The sequence below is a fragment of the Solanum verrucosum genome, unplaced genomic scaffold, assembly GCF_900185275.1.
Source record: "Solanum verrucosum unplaced genomic scaffold, falcon-dt-bn FXZP01000247.1, whole genome shotgun sequence".
Lineage (NCBI taxonomy): Eukaryota > Viridiplantae > Streptophyta > Magnoliopsida > Solanales > Solanaceae > Solanum > Solanum verrucosum.
This window is the reverse complement of record NW_026020125.1, coordinates 1,030,507-1,054,693: the sequence shown is the minus strand read 5'-3', so window position 1 is coordinate 1,054,693 and position 24,187 is coordinate 1,030,507. Positions and strand designations below refer to the sequence as shown.

Sequence of the window (24,187 nt, the reverse complement as noted above, 5' to 3'; positions counted from 1 at the left end):
TGGTTTTTTTTTTGTTTTTTCACCCGATTTTTTATATTGTATTGGAGTCTGGATATTTCAGATTCACGTCACGTAGGGTTCCATTCGGAAGGAAGCTTTTTCATAGTCAGAATTTAAATTTGAATTTTTTGATTACATGAGGAGCAACCTCATCTACTATACTATTATCGTTTAGGGGTGATGGAAGGGATATTGGTCTAAAGTTTGGAGTAAAATAAGAGGAAATGGTATAAAGTTGGGAATAAAACAAGAGGAAAAGAGCCAAAATGGAAGAGATGGTCCGTATTTTCTTTCCTTTGAAGAGTTTGAGGGGGTGCAAGTACGGAAATTTCCTATAATGTTAAAATGAACAAAAAATATTCTTTCCTTTCGAGAGTTTGAAACGTATTCAATTATTAACGCTTGAAATCATCATTATAAATTTCAAAATTCATAAAGTTAAATTTTAATTTCACTCTTTGAATAGTATGCCTCACCCTTATCATGACTAGGGTGTGTATAGGTCGGTTTGGTTTTATGTATCATCATTCTAATTTATCGGTTTTCGATTTTTAAATATGTTAAACTAGTAATCAAATCAATACGATTTGTTTTAGCGATTTTGGTCATTCACGGTTCGATTTTCAGTTTAACTAATAAGAAAGTGCTTATAAAACAAATATATGCCTTCTCCTACAATTTTACGCGATAAGACTATAATGTAACTTTACAAATGTTCATAATATAGAAACAATAACAACTCACATGAAAGAACTACACAAGTGTAACACAAAGAGAAATTAAGAGGAATAGAGTTCTTACTTTAGATTTTGACGTTTTGTATAATGTGAAGTTGTAAACTAAAAGTTATTGTAAAGTGTGAATTGAAGGCTAAATGACAAAGTCAGTTGTTAGTAAGGTATTGAGATTAATATTTAGTAATATTTATGTATGGATAAAGTAGTAAAGTACTACCGTCTTAATGAGTTATCGATTTACCCAATAACCCGATATTAAAAAACCAAAACCGAACCAAATAACCCAATTGTAAAACCACTAAAAAATCATGCGGAACCTTCACATATAGCCACTCAAAAATAGCCTAATTACTCTCCATACAATTTGTAGCTACATGTTATAGGGAGGAGAGAGGAGAGCGAGACTGGGAAAGAGAGGAGAGAGGCGAGCGAGAGGGCAAAGAGTGGGAAAGAGGTGAATTGTATATGTATATTGGTTAGACAATTGTATATTATACATATGTATTTGTATATGCGAGATTGGGAGAGGGAGGAGAGAGGCAAGCGAGATTGGGAGAGGAGGAGAGAGGCGAGCGAGATTGGGAGAGGAGGAGCGAGAGAGGGCAGACAGAGGGAGAGAGGTGAATTGTGTATGTATATCGGTTAGATAATTGTATATTATACATATGCATTTGTATATATGGCAAGCGAAATTGGGAGAGGGAGGAGAGAGGCGAGCGAGATTGGGAGAGGGAGGAGATAGGCGAGCGAGATTGGGAGAGGGAGGAGAGAGGCGAGCGAGAGTGGGCAGAGAATGGGAGAGAGGTGAATTGTGTGTATATATATATATATATCGGTTAGATAATTGTATATTATACATATGTATTTGTATATTATGGCGAATTATACATATACAAACATGGCTAATTATACAAACTTGAAGTCAGCCCATGTAATTAATGTATAATGTTAGTCGTGAGTGATAATTATAGCAAACTATAGCTATGATGAGTAATTAAATAGTATAAATTTGCTTAACCGCGTAATTTTCCCAAAAATCATTAATCCAATAACCCAATAACAATAACCAATAATATTTTTATCGATTCGATTTCTCCTCACTCTTAATCATGACAAATCAGGCTGCCATTTTTTAGACCTACAAATAGACTTTCTTTCAAACGGAAAATAATTAACACAAAGGGGGAAAAAAAGGAAAAAGTATTTGAATGGGTACCTTTTAATAAATAATTACTGATTTTAGCGATACTTTTTATTTATTACTTACTATTTATAGCAATACATAACAGTACTATGTTAAATTTGCAATATGTATTAAAAGTGAATTATGTATGCAATATATATGTATTATAATTATTTTTAAAAAATATATTATGCCTGTTTGGTAAGAAATTGACACATTATATTATAAGTGTATTAAAATGTGTGATAAATGTATTATCCATCACTAAAACTTGTATTATATGTGAATAATAAATTGTTCTTTGTAATATGTATTAAAATTGTATTATAAATGTATTAAAAGTGATCAACTGAAAAAAAATAGTTATTGCTATAAATGGTAAATATATTTTTAATATAGTATATTTATGTTAGCTTCCCAAAAAAAACTGACCCTTGCTAGTTGCTAGCATTCCTACGGTTCCCTTTTACATGTATTTGGTATTTTACATTTCAAAATAAAATACTTGGTATTTTCATTCATAAAAATAAGAGAGAATTTATAAAAGGGAAAATAAGACAAGTGAAATAAAATACTGTACATTTTTTAGGACAAATTACTTAACTACACTCTTTTACTTACTTTAATATCCATTTATCCCTGCTTATTTCAAAAATTTCAAAAATCCCTTATTTACCTATGTATCCCGCATGTATCCTGTGCACAACGCTATGTATCCCGCTATGTGGAATGTATCAAACGTTATGTATCCCGTGCACAACGCTATGTATCCCGCATGTATCCCGTGCACAATGCTATGTATCCCGCTATGTGGAATGTATCAAACCTAATGTATCCCGTGCACAATGCTATGTATCCCGCTATGTGGAATGTATCAAACCTAATGTATCCCGTGCACAACGCTATGTATCCCGCAAACATCATTTTTAAGGGATTTGGTAAATAGAAAACTAGAAGGGATAGGATGTTATTTAATACTTATAATATGTGGTTCCTATAATTTATACCATTTTTTATTGTATTCATATATCCTCGTTATAAAAGTGTATCACATATATATACACATACTTGTATCGTATATGTGACACACAAGTCAAGAATATCAGTTATTAAAAATAATTTTGAATCAAGGGGGGTCAACATTTAACACCATATCAGATTCAGCTACAATTCTTGGGACTAATTATAGTCTCTACACTTTGAAGAAAACAATTGTAGTTTCTACATGAAGTTCGAAAAAAAAAGTGCAAACGAAGAGGAAGGAGAGTGGTGGATAGTAGTTTTTTTTTTTTCTATTCGAAAGGATTTAATTAGTTAGTTAAAAATCGTAGTAATGGGTAAATTGGTAAGATTGTAATTATTTTAAATAATAATAAATACTGACCATTACGTACTAGCAACAAAAAATATTTTCAATAAAATGGTCCTTTGCATATGTAAATTGTGATGGATCCATATATATATATATATATATATATATATATATATAATGTATCAATAATGTATAAATAATGTATAATGATGTATAAATAATGTATAACTATCTATCAGAGAAGTATATACATTGTTAATAGTTAATACAATAAAGTATACAATATTGCAAACCATATTTTTCAATTTCAACCAACTCAAATATCCTCTAAACAGTCCCAAAATTTAGATATTATAACCTTTTCTTGATGTATCGAGTTTTTTGATATATTATTTCATTTGCGACATGTTGATTGTTTAAGTCGAGCTTTAAACAAACTTTGAAGATGGAAGACTAAGGAGGAGGAGGAAGGAAGAAGAAGACAACACACCAAGGAATAGTAGTAGCGAAAAACCATTACGCTTGAAATTGAAAGTGGTCGAATGAAGATTTTATGTAATTAATGATAATTAGGTTATTTAGATTAAAAAATTTACCAAATGGACATTTAGTCTAATTTTCCCATTTAAAAAAGCAACAAGTTCACACACATGTATCTTATTATGAAAAAAAAAAAAACAGAAGTGCATTATTACAAAAGTATAGTAATTAAAATAAAAGATGTTAGTGATGGTGGTGTCTGTGAAAGTGATGAGAATTGGTTTGCTTGTGTTGATTATTATTGTCTAGGTGATGATCATGATGTTGATGTTGATGATAATCTGTAGTGCCATTTGCATTATTATTATTATTATTAGTATCTGATGATGCTCTACCCATTTCAGACCAACCTCTACTAGGGTTTCTTGTCAGCTCTAGCAAGGTGTCCCTCACATGATCAGCTTGAACCATTTCATTATCCCTTTTCTGCTAACATACAATTAAAACAAGAAACATTTTCAGACTCGAAGGAGTGTCGTTTGGATAAGAGAGAATTGCTCAGATGGTAAGCACGTCCCTCCACCTTTATCCTTATGGTTGTTTATGAGTTCAAATCACCAAGAAAGCAAAAAGGTAGTATAATAAATAAAAAAAAGAAGGAATATTTTGACTTACTTCAACTTTGAAGATACTTGATACCAAACAAGTATGCCTAGTTGCATTAACATTGGTAACCTCCAAGCCCAACGAGTTCAAAGCCTCCAAAGTCCTCACAAATCCACCAGCCTTGTGCTCACGAAACACCTTCACAAAGAATTCATTCCCATCTAATTGTGCAACTTCCACTTGTGGCTACAAATTTAATCATATCATCAATAAACATATATCAAAGATTCATGTCATTCTAGGGATTGAAAATATTATTATTTAAAAAAAAAACACTCTACATGTTACGATTTTAATCATAACTCTATATAAATGACGTTACATTATATTTAGTGGCAATAATAATGAGTACTTATAACTAGAAGCGGACCCACACTTGTAAGTGGGGGTGCACGTGCACTTGTTAACTTCCAAAAAAATCATTGTATATATGTATATCTATCTTGACAAACTGATAGAAATTAGAATATAATTAATGGTGCACCCAAGAGAAGCATATGAGTGCCCTTGTGTTGCCTCTACAAGCTAGAGGAACCATTATTGAGACCAAGGTTCAAATCTAGTTAAAGCCCTTTTTCACTGTTTTTATTTTAAGTAGCTGAAAAGATAATATTGGTGCATCCGAAGTCTTTAATTTCTGGGTTCGCCTCTACTTATAAGTTATAACCAACACTCTAGGCTTTAGTGATACTGTATGCAATGACATTAACATATTTTTGCAGCAATATTTAAAAGAAAAATCTATTACCACTTAAATGTTTATTTTGTTGTAGTGACATGTGTAAACTAGAAGTGTTAAACAAAAAGTACATTATAAGAGGTCACCTAAAAGAAGTGGAGCTAGTAACTCAAACGAGCTACTGTCAGTGTTTGTAAATTAAATCCATAATTAATATATATATATATATATATATGAGAAGTTGTACCTCCATTTGCTGCAATTTGTCATTCTCTTCTACCTCTTGATTTTTTCTGGAAGGGTCAGTGCTGCCATTAGAATTAGTTGATATTTCTCTATGGCTTCCATTTGTAAGTTTGCCATTTTCTGATTTAGGCCTGTTTTTAGTTCCATTATGGCTTAAAACGACCGGGTGAATCTGGTCCGGATTCCTTCCTCCACCGTCGTCATCTGAATGTTCTTCAAGTTCAAGCTGCAGATCTTTCACTTGCTTTTCCAATTCCATCACATATTCAATAGCATCTCCAAGGATAGATGCTCTATCCAACTGTACATAAATTTGACGATAAATATTTGCCAATCAGGAATTGTAGCTAGTAGAATTTTGTTATAATCCCTATTGGATTTTATTATAGAATTTTTCTGTCGCTAATTTTGAAATATATAGTGTGTTGCATGTATTCATAATAATGAAAAGGAATTGTGATAAAAACAATTAAAAGAGAGAAGTGAAAATACTTCATATACATGTGCTTTTTATGTACTTCTTATGTCCCAATTTATGAGAAAATTTTGCAATATTTCGAAATTACCCTTAAAAAGAGTACACATTAGGATTTTTTGTCAAATAAGTGAAATCCAACTAGGTAAAATGTTGATAAGATTATTAAATATTAGTCAAATAAGGAAATGTGTCATTCATTTTGAGACAGACTAAAAAGATAAGTGAGTCGTATAAATTGGGACAGAGGGAGTAAGATTATATATTACCTTGGAAATTTTGGGAACCAAAGCTCTAAGAGCATAGAGCCTTTCATTTAGTTTCTTCCTTCTTTTCCTTTCAGCCATAAGGTTCTTGGATTGAGGACCTTTTCCATTTCTCCTTCTATACTTAGGATCATCTTCTTCCTCATTTTGATCACTATCAGATCCCGAATTGGATCTTACGTTATCATGTTTGACAGATTCATCATCAATTCCAGCTTGAGTACTACTACTTCTCATCATTTGCTTCTGTAAATAAGCATCCATCTCACTCATGTACCTATTCTCCGAGAAATGTGTCGCATCACTTGTGCTCTGATTAAACAACATATTCCCTCCTGTGTTGTTATCGACTTCTGGTGTGCTGTAAGTACTGAATGGAGGAAGGAAGTTCATCGAACAAGTATCCAATTGTTTTCGTTTAAGTGGGAAATCATATGACAAGTGATCATCTGATGTAGCTGCAGGGGAGACTATCTGTTGGTAATGATTTTGGGGATCTTTTATATGATCGTCTCCTTCTCCTTCTGTTGCGAAAGGCTTTGATGTGTTCTCTTGAACTCCATTTGAGAAAGTTGAATTCATCATAGCTTGCTGCTCCAAGTAGATATTGCATTGAGCTGAGACAAATTCTATGACTTTCTCATCTTCTGCTAGCTGTAAAATTTGTTATGATGTTTGTTTTAGGCTTTCATTTGTATATAATATCTTACATCAAAGTATTTAATTCCATGAATATTTTTGAGTACTACTTAATCATTCTACATGATTACCCTTTACCTTCCTTAGGTATGTCGTAACTATAGTTAAGACAGTAATTGTAGCTTTTGACATAATTTTCTCGGAGTTATCAAAAATAGGGAAGAAAGTAAGTAATAGATGAAAAAGAGGGTAAGAGGGAGGAAGCATATGTTTTACTTGTTGCGTACTGAACAACTCGAGCAATCCAAGAGGAGATGGAATCAAAGCTCTGGTTCCCATTATTTCCTGCAATTAACATCAAACAACATTATGCAGATAAACAAGGTGCTTTTCAATGGAGATCAACTATGCAATGAAAATCGACAGTAACAACGTAATTCTTACATTAGAGATATTTGATTCCGAGAAAGATACAAAGTTCATCCATTTTGCTTGATTAGATAGTAAGGTCTGTGCATAAACTCTGCAATTTTATTGCAAAGAGTTAAAAAATGAAGGAGAGTCTCGTTCTCAGACTCTGTGCATAGCCAGAGTTTAGTGCACTGAACTACCCTTTATTTGGATAATTGTCTTGTAATAGAAAGGAAGAAGGTATAGGCCAAACATGTACCCGCAGTCTAGCGCCACAGAAGGCGGGACCTGAGCCAGTAAATCACAAGCAGTTGTTGTTGGATGCTGAAACATAACATCTCTACAAGTTGAAGTAGAAGAATCAGGAAAAAATATCTCTTGCTCACAGCTATGCATATTTTTCTCAGCTCCACCACAGCAGCAACAAATCCATTCAAGAAACCTGCATCACACATAATTACACAAGGGTCTTTCGTTGTCGAAAGAGGCAGAGGCGGATCTAGAACGCTCGTACTATGTGTACATATGCAATAAAACATCTAAAAAGAATGCATATAATCAAATTATACTGTGTTCTAAATCCGTGTTACCTTTGATCTTCACTCAACTTCCATAAAACACAGTAATCCCAGCTTTTTAAGCCCATAATAGGCCTAAGCCTCTCCATTAGATGCATGAATTCCATATATGTTTCCTATTTGGGAGAAAAACAACAAAGATTATAATAGGACCAAATGATTTAGCAAAAGAGTAAAATTTTCATCAGCAGATCAAATCAATATACTAAAGTCAAAAATGTTTGTCCTCTTCCCACAAATGAAATCATTTATACTAACTTGTCAAGTCAGAGTCTTTTTCAAGTAAATAAACAGCTCAAAGAAACAAAGGAATGAGAAATATATAGATCATGTTTCTCCTTTTAACTGAACAAAACAAAAGAGAACAAGGATGACAACAAAAGAGATACTAAATTAAAACCATAAAAGTAAAAAGGCAAAAGATACCATACAAATTAACTTCAGCAGATAGCTATGTTTAACTGATGTTTTCTTTATCCAAACAGAACTATGTAAAAAAAAATTAAGAAAAAAAAGGAATAAAAACACACTTCCCCTTTAATCTGAAAAATCTTCACTTTGTTGTGTTTAGGGGTAAAATTGTTGTTTTTAATAGAGAAAATTAATTAGTTAGGTAAAAGGCAATGCGTGCATGAGGCTTTGGTTTGTTAGGATAAGAGCCTCTCTACGAAACAACAATACATCTCCTTAAGTTATTAGCTGAACACTCTCTTTGTGTTTCTCTTTATTTATTCTATTTTGCAAAGAATTTAACTTGTATACGCTGACAAAAAATTATAGACAACACGGATTAGTTGATCATTAAGTAATATGTAACTGCATGTGGTTCCAAATTTTAATCAGTAGGTGGAGGATTCTATACTACCCACTAATCATGTATGACAATGTGTACTTACTTACCAGTAGAACAATGTATACAAAAATATGAAATTTGAAATTGAACTGTAAATAACAGTAAAACAAAAATATCTGAAATGAATTGCTAAAAAAGATATGATAGATAGGAAGGAATATTAGCATGACCAGCCTTGAAAGCCATTTGGTCATGTAAGATAGGGGGATAAACTGTTTTCTCTTCATACATGACATGATTTGATCTCATTTATGTTTATGATCTCACCATGTCATTTTATATGAGCCAGAGCCTCCACTATATATTTGTTCAACGTAAACATTCTCAAAAAAACAGAAAACTGTATACCGTATGTCAAATTTCAGAATCATAACAAACCAATATAAAATATACATCTCATTTAGTCGATGAATAAGTTCCTGAATCTTGGCAAAAATACGAGACGGAAAATTATGCATGAATTCAAGAGATATAGGAGCTTCACTATAACTCACCAGTATCAAGTATATATAACTCATTTTGGATAACTAAAAACTTCCTGAATCTTGTAAATATTTGGGACAAGGGAAAGCATGGCTTCATTATCCTTCCTATAAGAACAACTTCAACTTCCAAACGACGATAATAGCATATTTAGCTATATGCAAATCAATTTGCATGTATAAGCAATGGACTAACACGAAACACAGATTCAATGCTTGAAGCCTTGAAGGTTCAAGAACCAGGACCGAAGAACTCTTGACCAGCTTTCTGGAACATTTCCCCTTTCTCTGGATGCAGATGACAAAATTCCTCCAAGATCTAAACCTACAACTTGTGGAAATACTGAATATTGAGTGCAGTGGTAGGAATACAAGTTTCAAGGCTGCCATCGGAGAACCAGCTTTGGATGATGTTCTGAGATGTACTAGTTGAGGTTAGTGCATTAGGCCACCTATCCACCAACTTGAAACCAAATTCAGACGCTGCTGAAAGTATAGATGGTTCATCAACTCTGCGGAAGACATGACAAAGGATTAGAGCTGGTGTACTATCCTCCTCATCGCCTCTACTGGGTCGGATCAGCTCTTTTGCAGTTGCAAACAAAGGAGCGATTGCTTCAGCAATATAAGTGACATCTGTGCCTATTATGACATCGAAACCTCTGTCATTTAGTGTCTTGATGGATTCTACATCATCTCTGTTTCCCCACTCAAGTTTTTTTGTTATTAGACTAGCAAGAGTTGGTACATGGAGATTCAAAGCGAGATTCTGGTTTAACAGATCAAGTGTTTTAGTGTCTCCATCAGTGGCAACCACAAGGTTAGCAGATCTAGCAGCAACCATGGAGCAAATGCCCGCACATCCACAACCCAGCTCTAGAACACTTCTCCCTGAAACAATGGTCTGGTTAGCAGCAAGCACAGAAGCCATAAGCCGAGCTGATTCCCATAACATTAAGCCAGTTGATTTGCAGGTATGCTGATACTCTTTTGAGAGGACCTTTATCTTGAAAGAATAGTCTTTGGAGATGACATCAAGAATCTAGAATGTTGATAAGTATGGAAGTCAGTGACTGGTGGAAAATATTTTGAAACATCTAAAAATTACTTTATACAAGCTTTTATGGGGGGATCCAGTGCTCCCAACTTCATATTTCTGAATCAATTACGACCAGCCACCTGGTTCATATTAGAATATGCTACCCATAATGGAGGAAATTTGATAACTGCTATCCTTAATTCAACTTGACTAGAGTATCAATCTTTGAAAAATGGAAATTACTATTTAATCAAGAACCTGTATCTACAAACTCGGATCAGGTCCCAGAAGTAAATTTGATGAGATACAGCACAAACGTTGGTTTATTTGAATAATAAAAAAAAAGGATCTACATGCCACTCTTGGATCAATGCATGAGCAGTTGAGCACTAAATATATGCATAGGTCATGATTGCTCAACTATAATGTCAGTGTTAATGCATAAAACCACAAATGTTAGTCACACTGCCTTCTGGAACCATTAACTCTGTTACCCTCACAGTTTCTGTATCTCTCATAACAACAGGAAGGAATGAACACTAGAAGTGAATGAAAGTCCATACCTCCTCCTTAGGAGATGAAATACCAAACATTTCAAGAGCCATCCCCTCAGATATGTCAACTTCTGTCTCATTTGCGGAGTCTTCTAGGATAATTTTTGGTATTTCAGGCTTATCATTATCCTTACCAAGGAATTTCACCTTGCTTTCGGTTTTCCCTCCAGATATTCCACTACCAACACGGAATACAGCCTGAACCCAGCGCCTGAAACCACAGCACCAAAGTATGTTTTTATCTAATACATCAAAAGTACACCGAAAAATGGATATGAGATGTTAAGGGGAAACCCCAGTACAAGATAGTATTATTAATGAAATACACACTCTAGCATTGATCTTCATCCAAGCCCGTCAGATTCTTTATAGTGTGTGCCTAATGAAGTTAGGCTCCACAAAGTCACAAATAACAGTTTTAGAAATTTTGAATCATCTGTTATCACATTTGTTCTCCTATCTGTCACCTCTACATCCCAAACTCAAGTTTGAGTGTTAACATTTTGTTCAATATTGTTGGCTTTGCAGCTTTTGCATTCTAATATCAATAATTGTGGAAAGAAAAGTTAGCTTCCAGTGTGTTCAAAAGAAGATCAAATTCAGCCATGAGTATATTGCATGTTGATATTACTCCTCGTCTATCTGATGAACTATTATGTAAAATTCCAAGCAACATGTGCTTTTTCTGATGAACCTTTTAAGCACATTATGCACCTGTCCATGGGTATTGATTTACTCATTTTTGGTCTTGTTCAAATCACTGATGTCCTTGGCTTTTTGTGCACAACACCTTCCCTTGTATATTCCAAAACGCTAGATTTTTCTACATTTCAGTGACAAACCTCTGATCTGTAAAAATATTTTTCACTATCCTACCACGGTAGGAGTTGAACCCACACCACAAACCCAATAAATTTAAGCACTGAAAGAGCCACATGTTGGCTCTAAGCAATATCAAGTTTCCATTATAAGGAAGATCTCCACAATTCCCCTACAAGTTGCCTCTCGGCTCATGAGAAAATGTGATATACTTGAGATGAAGGTTGGAGGGGTCAGGAAAAACCCTCGGAAAAATTCTAAAATCTTTGGCAAACCTCCAATGGAGGAACTGCACACACAGGAAAAAAACAATTCACTTCAATAAGCAAGACTTGGACAATGGTCAACTTGGGAGGTAGAGCAGGGGGAAGGAAAGATAATTACCGACTGCTATGGCCTATAAGGGCCAGTTCACAGATTAGAGAAGAAATATTACATTTCTTTACATGTCAACCAAAGGAATTAAGTGGGGATAACCAATCTAAATAAGGATTGCTGCAAGGATTCTTCAAACTTGTTATTTCTTCACATTATGAATCCACTTGACTTAGTCAAGACACTTATTTATGTTTGAATGAAGCCATAACCAGGAACAAAACTATCACTTTCATCAAGTTAGGGGTATAAAACCTTATACCTCCCACTCCATGATTAATGTAGGTCAAGATGATCAGTATAAGACATCAACAAGTGCCCTGACAAGACACAAACTAGTCAACTATTTACATATCTTTCACCATTTAAGAGAATTGAATGTTCTGTCCAACATAATATTCCATAGCAGAAGAAACCTTTTTTAAACCAAGGAATCCCTAAGGGCCACCTGGCGCGCGGTTCAAAACTGGGTAGATAATGATCAAAGGAACTTTACTAAGGATATAGTATAACATAGGATACTGATCAAATCAGACGTTTAAAAATAATACTCCCTATGTCCCAATTTATGTGGCACTTTTCGTTTTTCGAGAGTCGAACAGTTTAAGTTTGACCAGGATTTGCGCATGAAATCTTTAAAGTTTTTGAAATGAAATTTATATATTTATAAACTACGTAAAAATTACTATAAGTCACAATAATTGACAATTCAAAATATTTAAAAGATATATGAAAAATTTTACGGTCAAGGATAAACTTGTTTGAATCTCGAAATCAGAAAAATGCCACATAAATTGGAAGGGAGGGAGTAAGATATCAAGCTTGCTGTAAGTGTTACTTCCAGTATTTATGCTGAGACAGATGTAAATTCGAAAGGGGAAACTGAGGTTCTCTGAAAGTCAAACCAAATGTGGAACCATCGTTACATGAAAGTTAAGATATAAGATGTAAAAAATTCAAATGTCCAATAATGCATGGCCAATCTACCTAGAGCTCATAAACAGAAAACACCACAGGTATAATGAAAAGCATATTTAAATCTACCAGAGAATACAGATCACCCTTCCTCAGTTCAATTGACCTTTTTATTTTGGGGTGTTGCAAAATATTTGACACCTTATTTTCATAATATTCAAATTTTCAAATTCATTAATAACAAACAACTATACTAGAATGCTTCAATCCAAATAAGTTAGAGGTCAGCTCTATGAATCCTCACTGACCATATTTCTCCATTTAAATTCATTTCAGGCCAAAACTATACAAGATAAAAATGAAAAGTACTAGAAGTTCTCTATATTTTCTAACATAATAAAAATATCTAATAGTGTGAAAAGACTCCTAAAAATCATACGACCTAAAGTAAAATGTACTAACATGGCTAAAAGATATTCTCAACTAATTAATATCTCCTATATGAATCTTTTTTCTCCATGGTGTCTGTTGGTGTTTTTAAAAATGGGGCAGCAAATATGTCTAAATGATTTTATTAAGTGTAGGAGGGCATTAAATAGCCAATTTGAGCACATAATATGCAGAAAATCTGCAATTCAAAATTCGAAAAAGCTAGAATTTCTCAACAGCTAAAACAATCTAGTAAAATATAAATCTCAAATTTATCCTAAACCTAAATAATTTATTATATCATAAAGTACTACAGTAACTAAAGTAAAATTCAACACTCCTCCTTTGCTTTAGTTATTCAACACTCCTCCTTTGTTTTAGTTAGTTACTGCAGATGAAAAAACGTTCCTCCTCAATTTCTACTTTGACAGTTGGCGCTGAATTCTGTTTATTGTTTTTGAACTTTAAAAATTTATTCTTTTTTTTTTCCTTCTTTTGGCTTTATGCTGAAAAAATACCTTGAATAACTTGTCGTGTCTAAAAGCTCTTTTGAAAGTGCTTTTTTTTTCTTTTTGATAACCGAGAAATCCGCCTGTGATCCACCGCCCTTTGGACCAATCACAGCCTTCTAAACTCGGTGGATAATGGGCCCACCCCCTTTTGAAAGTGCTTTAATCTGAACTTTTGTAGGATTTGCAAAATATTGTTGTAAGAATTTTTCTTCCATCACATATCGCATAGGTTTTAAAATATGGTTTTATTCTCACAAACCAAATTTGATTGGTATCGCCTGTGGAAATTTGTGGGGCATTGAAAGAGAGTATGCTGCTGGCCATTTTTCAGGTTTAAAATTGGTTGAAAAAAGCACGGGTTGAAAATAGCCCTGATGGTTTAAAATGGATAAAAAACAACCCTTGCAACCTGTAAAAGTAGCCTAACGGGTTAAAAATGATATGATAGTTCTTTGGAAAAACTCACAGATCCCGTAAGATCAATTAAGCTCTTGATACCACTGTTGGTGTTTTTAAAAAGATGGGGCAGCAAAAAGAGAGTTGAAAATGTCTCTCTTTGGATTGAAATTACTTTCAATGGTTTTCAGTTTGAGCACATAAATATGCAGAAAATCTGTAATTCAAAATTCAAAAAAAAGCTAGAATTTCTTAACTAAAACAACCTAGTAAAAATTTAAATTTCAAATTTATTCAAAATCTAGACAATTTATTGTATTAAAAATTACTGCAGTAACTAAAGTAAATTCAACAGTATCTTGTCTTTTGCTAAGTCTGCATAGCTTCCAAGAGATTATGTCTTTCGAAACAACTTTTTTCCATGTGATTTTACATCTTGTGTCCTCTTTGACACCTTTACTAACCATGATTTCACGTCTATAGACTAGTGCACCTGGAGGTCGACCAAGACAATGATCAGATCATCTCAAGCAATCTTCTCTAAGTTTATCCTCAAAATCTGTGCCACTTGCACCTTCTAAAGAATGTATCATTTTTAATCTTGTCTAATCTCATATGACCCCACATCCATCTTAGCATCCACATTTTTACAACACTCATCTCACTAATGTGTTTTACTTTTGTGTCCCAACATTCACTTTCATATAACATTGCTAGTGTTATAATTGTTCAAAATTCATTTATTTATTAAAATTTAGACATGGATGCGATATTTACTCTATCAATATATCCAATTTATATGACAGTTCCATTTTGATGTTAAAATATGTTGGACATCTCAATTTTATACAGCTGTCACAACTTTCAAAAATTCAAACTAGTTAATCAATTCAAATTTTGAACTTTGAAGTGATATTTCTCATTTAAACAAACAAACTTCACAACAACTTTAATTTTTTCTTTCAATATCACTGGTGTAATATGCAAGTCAAACTAACATCAAATTATGCAATCAAATACCATCACATACAATAGAATGGAGGAAGTAACAAATAGAAAGTACTGATCATATACCTATTCATCACCAACTCCCTTGACCGATTTTCCACTTGCTTGAAACACAAGAAGTGCTCCTCAGCATCAAAACCATTTTCATTGAAGAGATTTATTAAAAACTCATCAGAAAAGTAGAAAGCCCTCTGTTGACAGAAATAAGCTGCCATAAGATGCGCATCAACAATATAAGGCCCATTCTATGAGAAATATCAATTTGTAACAGTAGAACTTACAGTCCCATCACCCCGGACATAGAAGTTATCACTGATTTTTTGTTCCTTGGAGGTAAGCCTTTCCTGGTAATACAAACCTTAGCTGTGAGTATACATCATTCCCAAAAATGCTACATTTTCAGTAAGTCCAAAGATAAAATAAACAAAAACCTGATATTACAACCCAAACTTACTCAAGTTAAATTCAAAGGTAGCCATCCAATATCACATGTTATGCAAAATACGAAGGCAATTAAGTAAATCCAAAGTTATTAGTTCCTCCGTCCCAATTTATGTGACACACTTCCCTGTTTAGTCTGTCCTAAAAAGAGTGTCACGTTTCTATAATTAGAAACAACATAACTTTAAAAAATCCTTTTTGCCCTTAATGAAATAATTTCTAGCTATTTAGACCACAAATCTCAAAAGTCTTCCTTTTTTCTTAAACTTTGTGCCTAGTCAAATGGTGTTACATAGATTGCGGTAGAGGAAGTACAAAATCAATAAGTTCATACAATATGGTGAAGAAATAGATTAGGATATTATATGGTGAAGTTTAAACCTGAGCAAGGTCACCAGTTGCATAGTCCCGAAATAAGACACAGCCATCTTTCTGGAAAGGAAAAAGGTATAAGAGTCGTAATAATGAAATCAAATGGTGCAAACCAACGAAATTAAGAACCGGTATCTGACCTTCAGAACTTTTCTGATGTTTTGTAACATCAGAGGCATCTTCTCAGGGGATACTGCAGATAGAACAAATATCTGCTTAACAAGTCAGCTTATTTGTTTAAGTAAATATATGCTGTGCGGTCTAACTAGATTTGGAACAAAAACAAACATTCAAGAACAAGGCATGCTTTTAAGTAAATGATTATGAGACAGCATGATTTGTTATGCAGAAAGTATGTCGATGCAAATGGGATAGCCCACAAATTATAGAAGAAAACTTGTGTCTAGTACCATGGTAACAACGTCCACTGATGAAGGAGAAATATGCTGGATCAGGTCATCCACTGTTGGATCACAGACAAATGCATTCACCCGAGCATCATCAAAATCCTTGTGCAACTGCAATAAATACAATAAACTTTTAACACAAATCGGTGTTATGTATTTTCACTTTTGCATCACATCCTAAACAAGAAACTTACTCTTGGCATCAACCACAAACTAACATGCAACTTATCAAGAAGAATGAACTTTTTTACTAACACCAACCTAGCTCATCAACTAAGCATTGTCCAAGACCATATAAGAAAACAACAACTCATTCCCTCAACCAACATGGAAGACTCTTAAAACTCCCCCACACACTCAAAACTGAACATCTGGAGCTTAGACAACAAAAATTAAAGCAGTTTTCCAAAGTCTCAAATTTAGGGCTTGGTTCCAGCCTTGTTTTGTAGTGAATTAGAGGTTTAGTCAGCAATTGTCCTATTTTCTTTTTTCTTCTCTTTGAATTGGCTTCAATCGAGATTGCTTCAGCTTCTTAGGCACATTGCTATTTCGTAATCCTTGCGGCCAAGGATAATGAGGCTTAATCATGTTCAGGATCCAAGCGTTATAACTTTCTTCTGCAATGATTCCATTATTGATTTCGTGCTTTGACAAATGCCACCAAGTGCTCCTAGGCAATGAGGGGATATTGCAGAAAAAAAAAAGAAAAAGAAAGTCATGCTTAGCCCCTTAGATTTGGCCACGGGATGAGAGCCTTCAATGCCCTAGGGGGCAGCTTTCTTGTGGTAGTAATTGTGGAAGTTCGAATCCTTCTACTTTAGATGATGAGCACCCGATCCGACTTCACAGATCTTTTTGACATTCATATAAGGAGCAGCGTTCATCATCCGGGGTGATAAAAATGGATATATATCATGAGCAAAACAGAAATAGATCAGGATCTCAAAACCAAAAGAGACTAGAAAGAAGATGGTGCAACATTGGGTAACCAAGAATAGAGATGGGTCTTTTTCTTTATCAAGTAAGGTTTGATGTCATGAAAAGAAGCGATTTTGAGAATGAATGACTTGACTATACCCTCAAGTTTGGTGGGATTTAAATAGCCTTCACAATTATCTCAAGAAAATAACATATAAGTGCATATTAAATCTCTTCTTAATCACACAACTATAGGAATTGTAGATATTTTTATATTTACATGGTATACACTCTTATCATATTTATAAATCCTTAACACAATTAAATCAGATGTTCAAGGAAAACCTTTAAAGCATTGGAAAAATTTCTTTGATATATTAACTTCTGCCTTTGTGAAAACATTAGTTCTGGCTTCTAGCAAGTGTTACAAAAACATTGTGATGTGGTGATATGTCAAAATGAAAGAAATGCAACATAAGCTTTTTGATAAGATAATTGATATTATTAACAATGGAAACTCCTGTATACAAGAGGTATACCAAAAAAGTAGAGAATCTACGTCAAAATATGATTCTCTATAAAAGACATTCAATCATCTATACAAGAAGCCAGAAGGAACTACAAGGGTGCACCAAAAAGCAACCAAAGTAAAAAGGTTATTTCTCAAGTGTGCAAACTCATTTTTGATCCCCTCAAGAACTCTCATATTTCTCTCTTTCCATATGACCCACATAAGAGTTAATGGAGCAACCGTCCATGCTTTTTGCCTTCTACAAGTATGTCTTCCAGCCTAAATATGTAGAACATATCTAACGGTACCCGACATTACCCATTGTACACCATAACAATTCAGAACCATCCTCCACAAAATTGATGCCACTTTACAATGCACCAAGAGATGATCAACTTCTTCACCAGAACACTTGCACATGGAACTTCAGCTAACATGAGTGATATTTCTCTTCCTTAAGTTATTGGTTGTCAGAATCGCTCCCCTCGCCGCCAACCAAGCAAAAAAGCACAACTTTCTAGGTGTCCCAGGGATCCAGATTGAAAGGTTTGGAAAAGACATCTTCTCTCTCGCGAGCAAGCTCTGATAGAGAGATTTGACAGTGAACAAACCATCGCTACTCAAGGCCCACCTCCATGAATCACTAAGATTGTGCCTGATGAGTTTGTAGAGCAACTCCAAAAGCCTTTGAAACTCATCCATCTCCCAGTTTGGAAGTGATGTGACCATCGAAGTCTTCCCACCCACTCAGAATGCTCCTCCACATGCCACAGCCAAACGGGACAGTAATAGCCCAAGTCCTCCACCCTCCTTTGGATGAGCCATATTTCTCTACCACTACCTCCCTCATAAGGCGTTCTCCTCCACCCTAAATATTCATAGCCATTTCCCTAGTAAAACTCTATTAAACACCTTAAGATCTCTCAGTCCTAGACCACCCCACTCCTTTGGAGTTGTAGCAACCTCCCAGACTCCCATTTAACCTAGTGATTTTTTTAGTCCCATAAAAAGTTCCTTTGAAGCCTTTCTTGTTTTCTGAAACTATCATTGGTGCTTGCAACAAAGATAATCAGTAGGTAGGGATGCCCAATAAAGTGTTTTTTATGAATACGTCCTTGCCACCCTTCACAAGTATCACTTTTCCCAACTTGCTCGTCTCTTCTCAACTCTTTCAATAATAGGATTCCAAACTGTGAGGTCCTTATGCAAGGCAACCCTAGTCCCGTACGTTACAGGCATTGTAAACTTTCCAGACACTTGTTCCAAACCATTCTCTCCCCCTCTTCTTCCTCCTCTCCTTCCCTCCCTATGAAGAGACTCCATCACTTCCCCCATCTCCAAGCGCCAGTGCCAACGCCAGCACCACTGATCAAAACTCAGGGTGCAACCATATTCTAAACCCACACACAGAGGTCCCCCACCTTCTTGAAGAGGTCAAAACACCAAAGATGGACAGAGAGACCCACCAAATTCACCACCACAATGTCTCTGGTAAAATGTGGATCTTCACACCCAGAAAGTTCCTCCCATCCTTCCAACTTCAAGAAGGTGTCACCCATCCACCTTCTCCCCCTTTGAAGAACTTCAGCAGCTTGAAACTCATCTGCAAAATGAAAAAGAAACTGAGAACGATTAACCTTCAGCCCATTTGCTACACCCAAACAGCCGCCGCCCAGTTTCCAACAGCATCCGGTGAGCCCACCCATTTTGGGAAAGTCCCGAGCAATACAAGAAAGTTTTTTCTTTGGACATATTTACTGGACAGAGAAAAATGAGGTTCCCTATCTGATTCCACCTTGCAGCATCTTCCCCCTAGTTCTAATACTGGCTCCTTGAAAGACCTTTGTTCCAGCTTCCTTGATTCTAGAGGGAAGTAGGAGCCTCTCTCTCTCTAGACATTTCAAAATTGATGTATCTACAACGTAAGCTAATAAGACCCACATATAATGGACTCTTAGCATCCTAATGAGCCTCGGTTGTACAAACAATATAGCATGCCAATGTGAATAATTTTCTGAAAAGAACCAAATATAAAAAATCTCATATGATAAATATTACTCAAGTAAATATATCCAAAACAAAAAAGAACGCTTATCCAACACAAGCAACAAGATGAACTAAATATCGTCAATGACTCCTTAGAAATATCTTTGCTACAATTTTTGTGAAATAGGCACGCCAGCAAGCTGAAATATTCTCAACCTCCCACTCATTCCAGATCACAATTAAACAACTAAAGGGAAAATACTTTCTTCAATTGTTACTTTGAGAGGCCACTGACACGAACTAAATATGTACCTTAACTAAGTTCACAGCTCGAGGTGAAAAATCGCAGGCATAGACGAATATGTTTGGTATTGTAGCAAGCAAAGGAAAGATGGTATTTCCAGCCCCGCACCCGACCTGTAATCAGCAGTATTCCATCAGTGCAAGTGTAACAAGAGAACAATTGAACCAATTCCTTCAACAAATAATATTACATAAACATGTGTTAGATTGTGATCCGCATAACAAGAAAGGTAACTACAACTTGAAAAAGTTATGAGCACTTTCAACAGCACTCATTTGATTGCTTGAAGAATGCAATATGAAAACTATAATTCTCTTGACGAACACCAAAAGTTAAATGATAGTAGCTAATAGAGCTCTTAAGAAACTACAGGACATAATCACCATATGCTGAAAATAGACATGCAAGTACTTAGATGTAGAGAATATTAACAAGAAAAACATACTGTCACAAAATTGTGCTGAACGAAATACTGAGATAATCATTAGTTATACCTCAAAAAGATGGGCTCAGAAGAATAAAAAGAACAAATGCGTGATAAACTTGAATTACCTCAAGAATGACTTTCTCGTCAGTCCCCTGCAAAGAGTAAGAATAGGAACAAATCATTATTTAATGTACCATCCTCCTTAACTTAACACATTTTTTTAGAACAAAACTCATAATATTCATTGTCTTATTCACTCACAGAGAAGTATTGACCCCATTCCTTGTCCAGATAATGCCTGTCTTTAAAGAACTGTTTTTTTTTTCAAATCGAGAAGGAAAAACACAGCAGAAAAAGAAAGAAAACAGCAAAACAACATCAGTAAGGAATTGCAAAATTCAGACACTGAGCAAATACAGATCAAAGGGTTTATTAGAGAGTATAAGAAACTTACTTTATCTTGATGGCGCTTGTAAAAGATATCCCAGTACTTCTTTGCATCTTTTTCGTACTTGTCTCTCCAGAAAGGAGATATTTCACCAGTGGAGGTGGGGTATATCTGTATCTTTTGTGATGCTGCCTGCTTATTTTCCTCCATTCCAAAACCTGCAACTCTATATAACTTGGAAAATATCCTTTTGCCGTCAAGATTTGGGGTTTTCTTCTAGGGTAGGAGTAAGTTTTTTGGTAGCTAAAAATGGAGGCTTAAAAAAAAACAAAAGGCAATGGAGCTTTAAAATGCCCCGACTAATTTGCGCTATACTCTCAGTCAGTCAAGGCAATAAGGTTTTAATCGGAGTCGGAATCAAAGGGTAATAAAAAATTTCGAAAATTTTAAAAGGCCAACTAAATTATTTTTCAAATCAAAAGGGCAACAAATTTTAACAGCGTTTAAATCAGGGCTTTCGGCGTAAGGCGCAGAAACCCATGAGCCTTACAACGCATAGCAGCTTTAAGTCTTGTAAGGCTCAGTCACCTTGAGCCTTACAAGACGCAAGGCTGTCTGCGCTTTGCGGGCTATTTTTAAAAAAAAAAATTAATTTTATTTTCTTGAGTTGTTATTAATATACTAGATATATACCCCGTGCCAGCACGGGGCCCAATATATATTACTCTTTGTGTTTTAATTTATTTATGTGATATATGTGGAATTTGAAGTTAATCAATTTCTTAACATGTTTTTATATATTAGAGTCAACCAATTTTATTTATATATATATATAGATAGATAGATAGAGAGAGAGACAAATTTTTTAAGTTGCTAATTATTGAGTTATAATATTTTTTACGTAATTTTCATATAATATATATTACTCCTTTTGTGTTGATCATGTGATACAAATGAAGTTTCAAAAGTTAATCATTTTTTTTATAAATTCTTTTTTATATTTAAGTTATTAATTATTGTGATTTACAATATATTTTATATAATATCTCTGTCTCTTTATCCCAATTTCTGTGGTATAGATGAAATTTTGAGAGTTAACAAAATCTTTTTATATATTTTCAAATATTTTGAAGCTATTAATTATTATGATTTATAATATTTTTTACATAATTTTTTAATATATATAAAGTGATAAAATACAAATTATTAAAAAAGAAAACTTTAAATTGTCAAACTACCCCTGGCTACAAGCAGGCATGTTGAAACTTGAAAAGTTATTCAAAATTTTATATGATTTTTAAAAATAATTTAAGTTATTAATTACTATGATTTATAATGTTTTAAGCGATTTTGAAGTAATATATATTATTTCGTTCTCCCAATTTATGCGGCATAGATATAATTTCAAAAATTAATCATATTTATGTCTTTTAAATTGTTAATTATTGTAATTTGTAGTACCTTTTACGTAATTTTTAAGTAATTTTTGTTACTTCTCATGTCCCAATTTATGTGGTATTGATATAATTTTGAGAGTTAGCCAATTTTGTTTGTCTTTTAAATTTCGAAGTTGTTAATTATTGTGATTTATATACTTTTTACGTGATTGTCAAATAATATATGTCATTTCCTCTAACCCATTTTATGTGTCACACATAGAATTTTGAAAGTCAAATGATTTTTTTTATATTAATTTTAAATATTTTAACTTATTAATTATTGTGATTTAAAGTATTACTGTAATTTTCAAATATATAATAGGCTAAAAAAGAAATGTAAGACAAAATTAAAAGGAAAAAAGTGCAGAATTAATGGTCAATTAATGTGATGCAAATGAAATTTGAAGAGGCAGCTAAGTGTTGTATATATTATATTTTTAAATTAAGTTGTTAATTATTGTGACTTATAGTACTATTGGGCTTTTAACATCATTTTTATAAATAACATATGTTTCTTCTTTTATCTTAATTTATGTGGCACAATAGAATTTAGAGAGTTAATCATTTTTTTATATGATTTTTCAATATTTGAATTCAATAATTACAATAACTTATAGTACTTTTTTATAAACTTAAAATAATATATGTTATTTCTTCTATCCTAATTTATGTGACATTAATAGAATTTTGAGTGTCGATAATTTTTTAATACTATTTTTAAATATTAGTAATGAACAATCATATTATCATTTAAATTTAGCCTTAGTAATGAAATATGAAATATTAAATTTTATTAGTTAATTTTATTTTACATGATCTCAAACACAATAACAAAGAAAGCCTAAAATAACTACAAACGAATATTAAATATGTCTACCAAAAAAAAAGAATAGTACTAAATATTATTGATGGGACGTGTGGGTCTGAGTAAGTGCTAACATCAGCACTTTTTACCCTTAAGGCATTGAAAAAAGCCTCACATTTCAATATATATTTACCAATATGTACCAGTGGATTTATTGTAAAATGGTACCAAAGAAGGGGCAATTAAAACTTTGAAAAAGTACTGCATCATCAACAAAAGGACACTACAGGAATTAGAGGGAAAAAATCATGAAATGCACAATTCCCAAAGCAAATTGTATAAGCATTCATAGCAAAGTATATAGTAGAATTATATAGTAACTTACTAAATTATCCTTGTCTAGGAAGCAAGCATGTTGACAAACAGCTGCTTCCTAGACTCATCTATATATTAGTAACTAGACATCGGAGCGCGGGCTCAATATGTATCATTTTTTGTTTCAATTTATGTGACAAAGACAAAATTAAAGAGTTAATCAAATTTTAATATTAATTAAAAATAGTTTAAATTTTTAATTATTATTAGCTATGGTAAAAATTTTTTTTATGTCTTTTAACATTCTAAATTGTTAATTATTGTTGTATGATTTGTAATATCTTTTACGCAATTTTGAAATAATAAAGGTTATTTCTTCTTTCTCAATTTATGTGGTACTAATAAAATTTCGAGATTCAATCAATTTTTTTTGTCTTTAAAATATTCTATTGTTAATTACTGTAAATTATTGTACTTTCTAAGTAATTTTCAAATAATATATATTATTTCATTTGTCCAATTTATGTGTCAACGATAAAATTTGAAGAGTTAATCAGATCTTTTAAATATTTTTATATCTTTTGAATATTTAAGTAAATAATTATTGTGATTTATAATATTTTATACAATTATTTTTAAAAAATTAAATAACAAACAAAACGAATTCATCATAGGAAAATTACCAAAGCATCCTTCAATACATCAATAATGGGTCCCACTTTTTGTTTAAAAAAATATGCATATTGGGAGGATATTTTTGTCCAAATTGGAAATAGAATAAGTATAAAACATTAAAGTCTTTTAAAATTTTAAATTGTTA

The 24,187-nt window shown here is 33.3% G+C and overlaps 3 protein-coding genes across 4 annotated transcripts in view; all 3 read right to left on the bottom strand.

Annotated features, from left to right (window-relative positions):
* LOC125825807 (eukaryotic initiation factor 4A-2-like) overlaps positions 1 to 24,187 on the bottom strand; it is a 468,338-nt gene that overhangs the window by 181,692 nt on the left and 262,459 nt on the right. The gene's annotated exons all lie outside the window — the stretch shown is intronic.
* LOC125825797 (transcription factor ABORTED MICROSPORES) lies at positions 3,839 to 7,826 on the bottom strand. Its single transcript, XM_049505084.1, has 8 exons — positions 7,685 to 7,826; positions 7,354 to 7,536; positions 7,128 to 7,206; positions 6,960 to 7,028; positions 6,048 to 6,698; positions 5,305 to 5,604; positions 4,388 to 4,564; positions 3,839 to 4,198 (listed from the first exon to the last, which is right to left on the bottom strand). The coding sequence occupies exons 1-8, from the start codon at positions 7,777 to 7,779 to the stop codon at positions 3,956 to 3,958; spliced, it is 1,797 nt and encodes a 598-aa protein (XP_049361041.1). The 5' UTR covers positions 7,780 to 7,826; the 3' UTR covers positions 3,839 to 3,955.
* Positions 9,082 to 21,147, bottom strand: LOC125825798 (uncharacterized). Its single transcript, XM_049505086.1, has 11 exons — positions 20,875 to 21,147; positions 20,682 to 20,732; positions 20,546 to 20,572; positions 20,002 to 20,106; positions 16,278 to 16,385; positions 16,008 to 16,079; positions 15,877 to 15,927; positions 15,336 to 15,398; positions 15,121 to 15,245; positions 10,610 to 10,811; positions 9,082 to 10,049 (listed from the first exon to the last, which is right to left on the bottom strand). The coding sequence occupies exons 1-11, from the start codon at positions 21,016 to 21,018 to the stop codon at positions 9,333 to 9,335; spliced, it is 1,665 nt and encodes a 554-aa protein (XP_049361043.1). The 5' UTR covers positions 21,019 to 21,147; the 3' UTR covers positions 9,082 to 9,332.